At 29.1% G+C, this 12,932-nt stretch overlaps 1 protein-coding gene across 1 annotated transcript; it reads right to left on the reverse strand.

The window, feature by feature from the left end:
• Positions 1-7,253: 7,253 nt before the first annotated feature.
• Positions 7,254-7,944, reverse strand: LOC105768311 (calcium-binding protein PBP1). Its single transcript, XM_012588184.2, has one exon. The coding sequence runs from the start codon at positions 7,907-7,909 to the stop codon at positions 7,424-7,426; it is 486 nt and encodes a 161-aa protein (XP_012443638.1). The 5' UTR covers positions 7,910-7,944; the 3' UTR covers positions 7,254-7,423.
• Positions 7,945-12,932: the final 4,988 nt, after the last annotated feature.

Genomic DNA, 12,932 nt, shown 5'->3' on the forward strand with positions numbered 1-12,932 from the left:
GCCAATTTCTTAGCATCACAACAAAGAAAAATAACCCCAAATTGGGAAGTACCCTACAAACTAGTAGAAAAGATAAACTATGGAGCTTACAGAATAGCAAGTATGGACAGTCTTGTGCTACTTCATACATGGAATGCTCGCCACTTAAATAACTATTATGTATGAACGATCTATCCTTTTTCCAATAAAGATACATTATTTGCAAATTTTGTTTGTATTATCTGTTATGAATTTTTGTGTGTGTTAGTTTATTTAATTTAGCAACTCCGAACAACTTGTTGATTTAAGATCACAACTGATATTATCAAGGCTAGCTGATTTAAGATAAAAACCTAACTTCATTCGATTTAAGATCATGAACAATTTTGTTCAAGTTAATTAATTTAATATCGCAACTCTGAACAACTCGTTGATTTAACATCACAACTGATATTATTACGGTTAGCTGATTTAAGATTGCAACCTAAGTTCATTCGATTTAAGATCATGAACAATTTTATTTGGTTAGCTGATTTAATATTGCAACTCCAAACAGCTCATTGATTTAAGATCACAACTAATATTATTAATGTTAGTTGATTTAAGATCGCAACCTAAGTTCATTTGATTTAAGATCATGAATAATTTTATTTAAGTTAGCTGATTTAAGATCGCAACTGATATTATCAAGGTTAGCTGATTTAATATTGCAACCTAAATTCATTTGATCTAAAATAGTGAACAATCTCACTTGTGTTAATTTTGCAATCTTTATTCTTTAGCTCATTTATGCTAACAACTTGATTATGCAGTTTGCTTAAATAAATTTGTAGTGAAACACAACACCGTTTCAATGCAAAACAAGCATAGATTTTTCATTTAAAAGAAATAAGTACAATAAAAATAAGGAAATAAGAATTAGTGCTGGTATCTTGGGGATCCGTGAGCACTTCATCTTCTTCTTTATTTTCCCTTTCATTTTCATTACCTTCACATCCAGCTGTGAGAGCTTCACTAGGCTCAACAGGATTTTCAGCAAAGTAAAACCTGCTAAAATTCTTCCATTTTTCTACAAATTCTTACCAAGCTGCTCCAAAATGGAAGTGAACATCGAAATCCAACTGAGCATCAGTGAGATCACTAAGAGCATCAAAATTTACACTATGAGCATTGAAGGGACCTCCAACTACTTGAGCATGCAATAAGAAGTTAGACTTTAAATCAAGTAAGTAGTCCTATAAGCTTTGCATAGTTTCCTTATTGTACTTCTCTAGAGCTTTTTCATGGTTCTTCACCAGATTAGCCATGACAACCTTGTGTTGTTCATCCATACTTCTTATGGTTGCTTCCAAGACACTTTTATCGGCCCGCTCACCTGTGATCTCCCCATTAATCTCCCAACATCTTTTACAACAAGGGTGAGACGCTATTGTAATCTCCTATTCTACTGCAACAATTTCTTGTTCTCTCCATCCAAGTTCGCATGTAACTCGTGAGCCTTTTTTAATGCCCCCATGGTAGATTAATAAACATTTTCATTCTCCATCTAGTGACCATGCTAGCTTTAGCCAAAGAAACTTGGAGAGAGAGTATAAGCTCTTGTAAGAAAGTTTTCCTTGTGTAGCTAGATGATCTCAATGGATAACTATACTTATTCACTTTCGTAGACATAAAAATTTTCTATTATTTTCTCACCTCACAAGGAATGCAGGGAAACTTTTGCATGTTGAGGTGCTCGTGCCATGAAAATAATGTTCTTATTTTACCATCAGAAATAGTAAACCTCATGGAACCACCAGGAAAGTCATGGTCAATAATTACTCTAAATGTATAATCAAATATTGGTCTTAGTGGTGGTTGATGATCAACAGGAGAGTTAGGAGGATATGTAATTGTGGCAGAAACTATAGTAATATGGGCTGCATCGCCAGATGTTTGAAGACGATCTTTTCCTTTCTTTCGACAAAGCTCCCCTATTGGACTACCCTCATCTTCATTACTTAGTACAATATTGGCAGTTCCCGTAGTAGTCTTTTGCTTCTTTCTACTGCTCACACTCCCTTCCCCAACGATAGTACCAGAGGGACCGCCTCGCATATTCTGCATAAAAGATCGCACATCCATGTATTCATTGATCTCTCTAGATAAACTAGTGGATTCTTCTGAACTTTTTTCAACACCACAAAATTTGCCAACATCTCTAACATGTGTAGCATTAGCACAAACAGTTAGCAAAAAGGGGTTCGCACCATTTTCTACACTCATTGAAGGTTTCGAAGACAATGGATGAGGCTTTAATTTACAAAAGCTATAAAAATAATTTTTAGGCTCCTCTTTTTTCCCAACAGTATAAACCCCAATTCATCAATGTCCCCATGTGGCTGGACGAACTATGCGAGTAGTAATCCAACAATGTCCACACCATCATTAGCATTAACTTACCTCCATCCATTGAGACATAGATTTAAGAGGCAATGCTAAAACACATTCCTGTAGTTAGCACTTCCTCCAAATCTAATATTGTGCCCAACTCGCTTCTATCATAATATCTCACTTCTTTAGACACATACCCTTACCAGGTATCAACCACTTAATTGGAAAATCAAAGCCACTATTAAGCTTGTACTTAACTTGTATGTACTTGCAATGATTTAGGTGAAGGTTTGAAGATCAGTTCATAATGATTGATTCCACATCCTCACGAGGAGAGAAATAAAATAAACCCACCGAACTCTTTGATTGCAAACCTTCAGTTGGTACAAATTTTGAAAAATGACGATCAATGGCACTTCTTTCCGCCGACTACATTCAATGAAGTATGCCATTGTGACCCATCATGAAAAACCAGATAATTGCCCTGGTGTCGAGGTAAATGGAAACCTACCTCTATCATGTGCAATGGAAGTAAAAAAACTATCGTCGCTGGTGTTGCTTAACCAATTTAATCCTTCGGTAATTGAGAAGTCGTAAATGAAGTTTGGTATTTGAATTCCCCGAGCAGCCAAAATGTGATTCATTTCTTCCACATTCGTAGTGTAAACATAGGCCTTAGCCTCCATATGAGTACTCACTTTAGGGTGTCACGAAGGGATGCTTTGAATAATACATCGACTCGCTCTAGCCCTAGCCACGGTGTTCTAATAAAACCAGAAAAAAATCAAAAGAGCGATGGAAATTTTAGGGAAATTACCTTTGAAATTGTTCTTCTAAACAATGACTTCTTCTCCAAAATCTTCGATTCAAACAATGTAATTTTTAGGGCTCAAGTAACTCTCTTTTAAAAGGGTTTTTTGTACTTTAACAAATCATATATTCGAGAATAAGGGCACAATCAATTTTGTACAATTGTATCCTTTATTGACACATGGCGAAGTGTATGTTGCAAGTTAAGGTATAAAATGTATTTAATAAGTTTCTCCTTATGTTACCTCTCACCTCATAAATCATGTTCCAAGAAGAGTCACTTTATAACTCTTATTCGAACTAGGTGGGGGACAAATTGTTATGATACTCACTATTATCGACCCGTAACCTGATTGAGTCTGATTCGAGTTTGACACGATTCACACTTCAAGTTCGCGTGACACTATGGGTTCGTGTGTAAGGCACTCATACCCTTCTGTGAGACCGCATGATGTAGGTTCGCACACCATCATGTAGGTGAACCCACATCGCATAAAAACGTGTTAAACTTAGAGTAGGATATGTATCGACATGCATGGGATCTACCTACGACATCACATCTATGAACAATAACCATATTATATAAATACATAGCTCTACCCATTTAAAGGACACACAGAAACACTCATCATGTACTATTCTAACTTATTATTCCATGTGATGCTCAAACAACAAATGAACCAATAGCATCCCAAACAATTAAAGTCCTATCACTATTTAGTGTGGAATATGACAAATGAAATTAAAGCTCTATTATCTAATTTTGATAATATATTGTTCTTACATGTTTTGAGAGCTGAAAATCATCTACCCCACTGCTCAATTAGCTTTGCAAATGCTCGTCAAATATGAAAAAAACAAGAGATTATTTATATTCCTAAAAAACCCTTGACCAAATTGCAATTCAAGATTTCTTGACCAACTATTGGTAAAACCACCTTGGGTAGGTCGAATGTGAGTATGATTGAAAAAAACTGAGAGTTGTGGAAATACATACCGCTTAGCTGAAGAAAGATGATGGAGTGCACTAAATGTTTTACGAAAGATCTCTTCCAAAACACTAGTATAACTATAGAAATTATGAGTACCGATATGTAGATTTCAGATCCAAGTGGTAATATCGATCCTTGTCCTTGAAAAATATTTTTTTAATGATTTTGTTATTATCGCAAAAGGTGATTCCTTTTCATGGGTACAGAGTAACGGAGGTAGTATAGTTGTGAGCTGATGTTGAAAATGAAAGGAGAGACTAAAGGAGAAATAGACATATCCACATTTATAAAGAAAAAAAAAATAATTTTAACTCTTTCCTGCTTAAAGGAAAAGAAGACAAAGATACATACACCAAGAAACGAGACAATGAATAGTAAGTGTCCCAAGAGTTTACTCAAAGGACAATAGCTTGGAGAATTTGGATAATATTGAATATGATACGTGCAAGTACTGCCCAATTTTGTTTTTCATCTGAAAAATGAAAATGAAAATTGTTATTAGATGCAATGCATGTAGTATCTGTCCTATCTTATTGTGTAATGATTATAATTATATATAAAATTTGATATTTGGATATTTTGTACTACATAATTTTTGAGACATGGGGTATTCGTATTATATTATATTTTATGTTTTCAATGTCAAATTTGGGTCTTATAGTTATGTCATGTATGATCTAATTAAAGGTGAAATGAATTGGTCATATCAACATAATCTTATCTTAGTTGCTTCGTATAATCATTTGAAAGTACAAATTTCAATACTTACGACTATGATTTCTTTAATGAAAAAGTATTTAATAATCTTATAATTTAATCGATTGATTCTTAATTCAATTAGTATGAATATTGTTGTCAATGTAGGGGGAGTTGAGTTATTATCCTCGTATTTATGGGTTTGAAAGGGGTTATGGGTAGCCTTTCTAGATATTCCTCCATGTCCCGACTATTCACGGAACATGAGAAGCGGATGAATAAACATCTGCTTCTGGAAGAAATCGAAGAATTTCTTGAGAATTCTACAAGATCCATTCTTTCTTTTTTTTCTTGATAGATGGTCAGAACTTCATCTGGATTCAAATCCTACTAAGAGGTCCACTAGTGATCAGAAATTATTGAAGAAAGAACAAAATGTTTCTTTTGTCCCTTCGAGGTGATCGGAAAATAAAGAAATGGTAGACATTATGTAAAAAAGAGCATATAGGATCAAAGCATGTTTTCTCTAAAAATTATTGTGGTTCTTGTTAACTTTATATTATCTAAAACTAGTGGTGGTTCTTATCCACTTTTTTTTTTTGAAAGTAATGGTGGTTTTAATTTTTAGTTGTGTTCTGGTTTATATATGAGATCTAACGAGATAAGAGTGTTGCAAGATCTTTTGGGAACCATTCTAGGAGGGCCTTATCATAATAGAGTATTGTGATGATGTTTGTAAAATTGGACTCCAAAATGATGATGAGTATAAGCCTTTAAGCAAGGTAGTCAGTACTGTACCGATAGACATATTGTTTTTGTCTTGGTATCAGTACATACTGATACAAACATGTTTCGGTGTACCATTTCAAGTTTATCGATGTTTAGATGTTTTTCACACACACATATATTTAATTTTGTATCGAAATTAAATATATTTATCTTTTGTATTTTGTTACTTCTTTATATTCTTATTGTTGTTATTGTTCATGATTATTATTAATGACAATATTTTCTTAAAAAATATTAAAATTTATATTTTTTCATTGATTTTAAAATTAACGCATGTGGTTAAAAATTTAAATGTAACTTGTTCGAGAGTAGTTAAAAGATTATATTAGTAGGGTGAATTTTTTTGTCTTTCTAGTCTTTTTATAATTCATGTTCATGGTTCATTGTTGTCTATCTTAACAATGTCGTTTTCAAGATTCGAACCTCCATTATTTTCTTTGGAATGCAATGTACGTTATCATTATACCCAAAACTTGTTGGTAAATAAGAGATTGGTATCAAAATTTTAGTTTTAATGTTGAATGATAGGATAAATTTTAAAACTATACAAATACTTTGATTTTGTACAATTTTACATATAAAATGTTGATTTAATTAGGTTTTCATAAATCACTAACGCCATTATTTATATAACATTGTTTTACTTCTACATATTGCATACGTAAATAATAATATTCATCCAATATAATCATAAATTGATGCACTTATTTCGAGCATAAAATCTAAGATTGGATTCTAAAAGCATAGACCTCTAGCAATTTGGCGAATAAAAATTACTCGAGAAAAGCGCATAATTAAAACAAATACAATTTTTTAAAAATATAGATAATTGAATCAAAATCAAAGTTTCATGTGTATAATTGTACCAAATTAAGATTCTTGTATCAAATCACATATCGAATAAAAGTTTATGTATAATTTTGATATTTATCCTAAATAATATAATGATATTATTCTTTTATTCTAAGACACGTGTTATACGCACAACGGCTTATGCATATGATGTCCTTACATTTCAGTTGTCAGTGGATATGACATAATAGTATAAATTATACAATATACAAAATAAAATATATTATTCGCCCACATTTCGTAATTAAAATAAATAATATTAAAATATTTTAATTTTTACTTCTAAAAATTAATTAAAATATATATGATGAGATTCTCACGTCAATTACATTAATAAAAAATTTAATTTATCACTCAACTGAAATTTTGTTTTTATATTTTTATAAAATTTTATTTTGTTATACATATATCTATACTATTATTTAAAATTTTAATTAGTGTCACTTGTCAATGGAATATCAATTTAATTTAAAAATTATAAAATACCCTTTCTTCAATATATAAAGTAATTACCCCATTTTATTTTATCTGTGAAACCAAGTTTCCAAATAAGAAATAAAAAAAGTAAATTAAGTAAATAATGAGAAATAAAACAAAAAAAAGAGAGAAAACCCCATAATAAAACTGATTTTGAGTAAATATTTGTTTTTGGGTGAACTAGAAGATGCAATTATGACTCGAAATTAGACTACACTTGAGACGATGAACATTGTCAACATGAGTTAAGTTTTGAGCAAATATTAAATTAGAAAACAAAAGGGGGAATTAAAGATGTTTAACTTATTTCTTATTTCTTCCAAGTCATACTTTAATTCCATTGATCAATTGCATTTTTACCCTTCAACAATTAATCAAAAACAACAAATTTAGATGAAGAAAGGAAAAGAAAACATAAGTAACAATTTTACAATATATATTGCTTTGAAGTAGCATCATATATATTCATCAACCCAGTGCTTAGAGGCATTGTTGTACATTAACCCTGGGCTTAACCTAAACATGAGAATACAGAACTCAACCTGGTTCAAAGCCCCATCGCCATCCAAATCCCCTTCACTCAACATACCCACGATCTCATCATCTCTCAAGTCGTTCAACCCCAACACCACACTGTTCCTCTTCAAGCTCTCGAACGTGATCAACCCCCTTTCAACGTCCATCAGCAGCCTGAACCCATTGCACAACTCCATTATGAACCCTTCTGCACCCATACTCTCCACCATCGATGGAAAGTAGTCCTCGAAATCCACCACCACTTCCATAAGAAGAGAAGAGAATAACACTGAGATAGGGCTTGGTTTTGGTTGGTGTAATAAAGGTGAAGAAGATAAAGAGGGGGATTTATATAAGGAGGGTTCTTTTTCTTGGAAAGAGTGAATGACCATTGAAGACAATACAATTAAAATAGTGAGCTTCATGCAACTTTCAAACTTCACTATGAGTACCCTACTTCCATGAAGTTGCATGGGGGATATATACATTAATATGACTATATGGTCACACTATTGAACACGTAATTACAATTGTACCTTCCTACATTTCTATGCCATTTTTGGGTAGCTAAAGGGTAAATTCAAGATATTGGTACCAGACCCATGGTTCCATGTGTGCTTTAGGGATGAATTATTTGTTTTGTTAACCTTGATTCTCACTACTACACGTGTTTCCTATTATTTCCCCTATTTTAACTTCGTACATTTTTCATTTCATTTTTTTCTACGTTTTCTTTTTCAAAGTAAAAAAGATTTGATAGTGATATATTTCTCCCCCTAAGGTCTATAGGTGATTCATAGAGTTGCATTAAGTCTCTTGTGATAATTGATTAAGTGTCGTTTTAAACCCTTATTGATAGGACAAATTTTGCTTATTAGTCCTTGTACTATATCTAAGTTTTAGATTTAATCTTTTAATTTTTTTAGTTTTTTAGTTTCTCAATTTTAATTTTGAAATTTTAGTCTGATCAAACCGTAAACGTTAAATTCTACTGTTTTTAAGATAGAAAATATACTATCGCATATATAATGTTATGTTAACTTGTTATTTTTACGTGATATTAAAAAATATTTTTAATAAAATTTAATATTTTGCTTTAAAAGAAATAAATAAAATTTTATAATATATTTATTTTGAAAAAATAATATATCATGTGATATACATTTAACAGAGATGAATTCCAAACATATTCGTTCTAAATAGAGTAGATTTTTTTTTTCGAAAAGTGAATCTGGGGCGAGTTGGGTGAATTTTATTTAGACAGTGGGTATGGAGCAGTTATAATAATTGTTTGCCCCCTCTCGCTTCACCCCATTCAATAATATGAAAATACAATTTTATCTTTGTATATGTAATTATTAAAAGGGTAAAAATGTAATAATATGTTATGGAAAAACTCTTTTTTTTTTTTTTATATTTAGATATCTTTTTTGAAGAATTATGTTTAAATATTTTTTTTTGAAAAATTTGAAAATATTATATATAAGTAGCAAAAAGTAAATTGAAGCCGAGTAGAGTGGAACGGAAATAGATGCATCTAACATCTATGGAAGTGATAGTGGTCTTGAAGAGTATATATCCATAGTAGAATGAGATGAAATGTACTAACTATAAAACGAGAATGAATTTAACAACATTCGCTCCTGACCCGCTCCATTACCATCTCGGGATAAGATATATATATATATATATATATATATATATACATAAAATTATATGATGTAATGCTTAGAATCTAATGATGAAGATTCGAACTAGAATATCTCTTGCATATGTTACTCATTTCAGGATGTGGAGCCCCAAAACAGTTTTTTTCTTTTTTCTGGAAACAGGGAACCCTCTGTTTTTGGTTAGCAAGAAAAGGGGAAATTAGGGGAAATTAAATATATCTTTGATTAAAAAAAGCATATATGTTTTTAATTTTTTTAAATTTTCACATTAATTTCATAATTTAATATTATTTTTCAATTTAGTCCTTAAATTTGAATTTTATTAAGATATGATAAAATGAAATTATGAGATTATGTCACATCATTACCTAAAAATTTTAAATTTTTTATAAAATCTAAAAGATACCAAAATCATTTAAAATAATAAAAAAATATAAATATTTTTAAAAAAATTTAATTGATGATGTGACATAATATTAGAAATAAATATAAATAATTAAATTTCGAAAAGCTCACGTCACATAGTTAATTATTATTAAATAAATTTATATATTACCAATATATTAAAATACAATTTTATATCAAATTTGCTTAAGGGTTAGATTACTCATTCAAGTTTGAAGTTTAGCCTGAGGGGGTTAAACAAAATGTTAAACATGTAAAATGAGATTGGACAAGAAAAATAAGCATGTTTATAATATGGGTCGAGCTTGGACTTCCAACATTTAAAGCATGGGTTTGGCTCGATTATTTTTAATATTTTAATATAATATGTAATTTATATCAAAATAAAATTAAATCTATGCTAATATAATGTAAAGTTGTCTATATTTAAAATTTTAATAAAAAATATAAACTAAGAAAATATTGAATTAAAAATAGCATGAATTAATATTTTTTATTTTTCAAATATTAGTGAGTTTAAAATGAGTTTGAGTTAATCATTTATGCATTACATGTGATTTTATGCATTTAATATTTAATTAGTTTTTCTAAATATTTTTCTTTTAATTACAACAATTAACGTAAAAAAATATTTCTTATTTGAATTATTGAATATAATTAAAATATATTAACTTATCAATTATAATATTATAATAAAAAATTCATATAATAATTAGCATTTTAACATATTCAACTAATAATATTGTTTTACTTTATGCAATAGATAAATATCAAATTTGATACATATAATTATTTAAAATATGTTCGATGTCGATAGAAAATAAATGGTATTCTCGTCAATATAAATTTTTTTGAAATTCATATTTTATACATATAAATTATAAATAAACGAGTTTAAATAAAATTTAAAATCCATTAAATTTAGGCGTATAAATTTTTATTAATATCGTATAATAATCCGATCAAATCCAACCAACAATACTTATATTTTAAGTATATATAAATAGTGAGGCCATATTGATATAGTTGGATGTGTGTTGGAGGTAGTGGCATGTGATAAACTGCAATGTAACATCATGACAAGGGCTTGGCGTGGATGTCTAATTTGGATATCCCTGCTTGATGTTTCGTTTTCATGAGCTTCACAACAAATGCTAATTTCCTGTTTCCTCTTTTAAGGGACAATATTTATATAATTTGTAGAAAATTTCAAAACTAATAAATAAAGAAAGGGTAATGATAGTGATGTGATATGATTAATGTTTTAATCTCAAATTTAATATTGAAAAGTTATTTTATATATTATCAGTAGACACGAGCGAAGTTAGAAATTTTTTTAGGGAGGGTCGAAATTAAATTATATATTTTTATGATAGTAAAAATACAATCTCACCATTTTAATATTTTAATATTTATAATTTTTAAAGGATTAAGTCGAATTTTTATCATTTTTAGTGGGCTAAAGTGTAATTTTACCTTTACTAATTTAGATTTTTATAAATTTTAAAGGGACCTAAATAGAATCAGGGCCCCTGCCAGCCCCTGGCTACTTCCCTATCTGTAGAATTTTTAGATTTTATAAACAGAGATAGAGGTTCACAAGTTTCTTATAATAATATAATAAAATATTTTTAAAAATAAATATCTTTTGAAAAAGACGCTTAACAAATTTTAAAATTATTTATGGAATAAAAAAGTGTACTGCCAATGTACAAAATATTAACCCTATAATATATTTAATATTTTTATTTTATAAAAAATTACCAATGAAGTTGGAGTAAAAGTTTTGGACTTTTGAATATTTAAGTTGAAGTTTCATTATGCATAAATACGATTATAATGTGTGAGTTTTCAGTTTCATTATGTACGTATATTATATATGATTTTGTTTGATTTTTTTTAAAATTTTCGTCATTGTGCTTTATGCTTGTTTAGTTATACGATGTATTGATTATAGATAAATTTATATTTTTACTTATATAAGTTTCTCAATTTATAATAGTAAGCTTTTATTAAAGTATTTATATAAAAATTTAAAGGCATAATAATTTATTTAATCCTTTAACTTTATAAAAGAATCATTTTAACCCTCCAATTAATTTTCATCTCTTTTAGTCTTTAAAATTGCATTGTTTGTCAAATCACGTCAAAATGGATGAAAAGTTAACGTTTGTTAATTTTGTTGTTGTGGTATCCATATGTATCTCACGTTAGTAATTAATTAATATTTTAAAAAACAAAAAAATTAAAAATATGTTTTTAATATTTTACTAATTTTTTAATTTTTAAAATTTTTAAAAAATTAATTAATTTTGACACGACATCCACATGACAATTCACATGTATGTCACGTCAGTAGAGTTAACAAACGTTAATTTTTTCATTTATTTTGAGGTGAAAAATAATGTAAGTTTAAGGGCTAAAAAAAGCGAATAAGGGGTGATACAAACTCGATTGAGAGTGATACAAACTCGGTTAACGTTTTAAATATTAGTGTAGATATCAAGTTCATATTTATACCATTAAATTTAATAAACAAAACAAAACAAATGACATTTGTATTAGGGGTGAGTGTTCGATAGAATTGAGTCAAGTGAAATAAAATTCAAGTCGAGTCAAATCGAATCGAATCGAGTGAAATTGTTCGAGTTAAATTGAAAAATTAAACATGTCAAATTAAAATCTTATTATGGTATAACTAATTCAATGTTAGAGCACATAAATTTGAAATCATATGTTAGAGTTGTGTGACGCAAATCCTATTTGATCCAGATTGAAAAGTTCGAGGTGCAACTCACTTGTTAAAGAAATAAAATAAAGAGGCAAAATTGGGGATCTGTGGGGGCGAAGGTCCGAGGGTCGAACCATCCACCACTAAACTCGACCGGTATGGACATTGCCGCACAAGTTGAATCTATATGGGACTATACTTCTTCTATTAGACGGGTTTTTTAACTCTTTAAAAACTGCGAATAGCCGAAAACCTCTTGTATTGTTGTTTTTCAACATTAGTGAATTCTTATTCTTTGCTCGTGGTTTTTCCCGATTAGAGTTTTCCACGTAAAATCTGAGTGTTCTTATTTTTCCTTTCTTATTGCTTTACGATTATTTCTACTTTCATTATCGACGTATATTATAACACCATATATATTTGAAAACTTTGTCAAAGTAAAAAAAAAAACGATACATTAGTGAAAAACACGAATCATTAATTAGTTTATTTAGGTCCCAAAATATTATTTTAGAAAAATTTTAGAATTTTATTTATTCTTTAGAATTTTTTAAAACTATAAATTTTAGAATTTTTATAAATATTTTGAATTTTTGAAAATTATTTTAAATTTTTGGTAATTTTGTTGATAGATCAATTTTC

The sequence above is a fragment of the Gossypium raimondii genome, chromosome 5, assembly GCF_025698545.1.
Source record: "Gossypium raimondii isolate GPD5lz chromosome 5, ASM2569854v1, whole genome shotgun sequence".
Lineage (NCBI taxonomy): Eukaryota > Viridiplantae > Streptophyta > Magnoliopsida > Malvales > Malvaceae > Gossypium > Gossypium raimondii.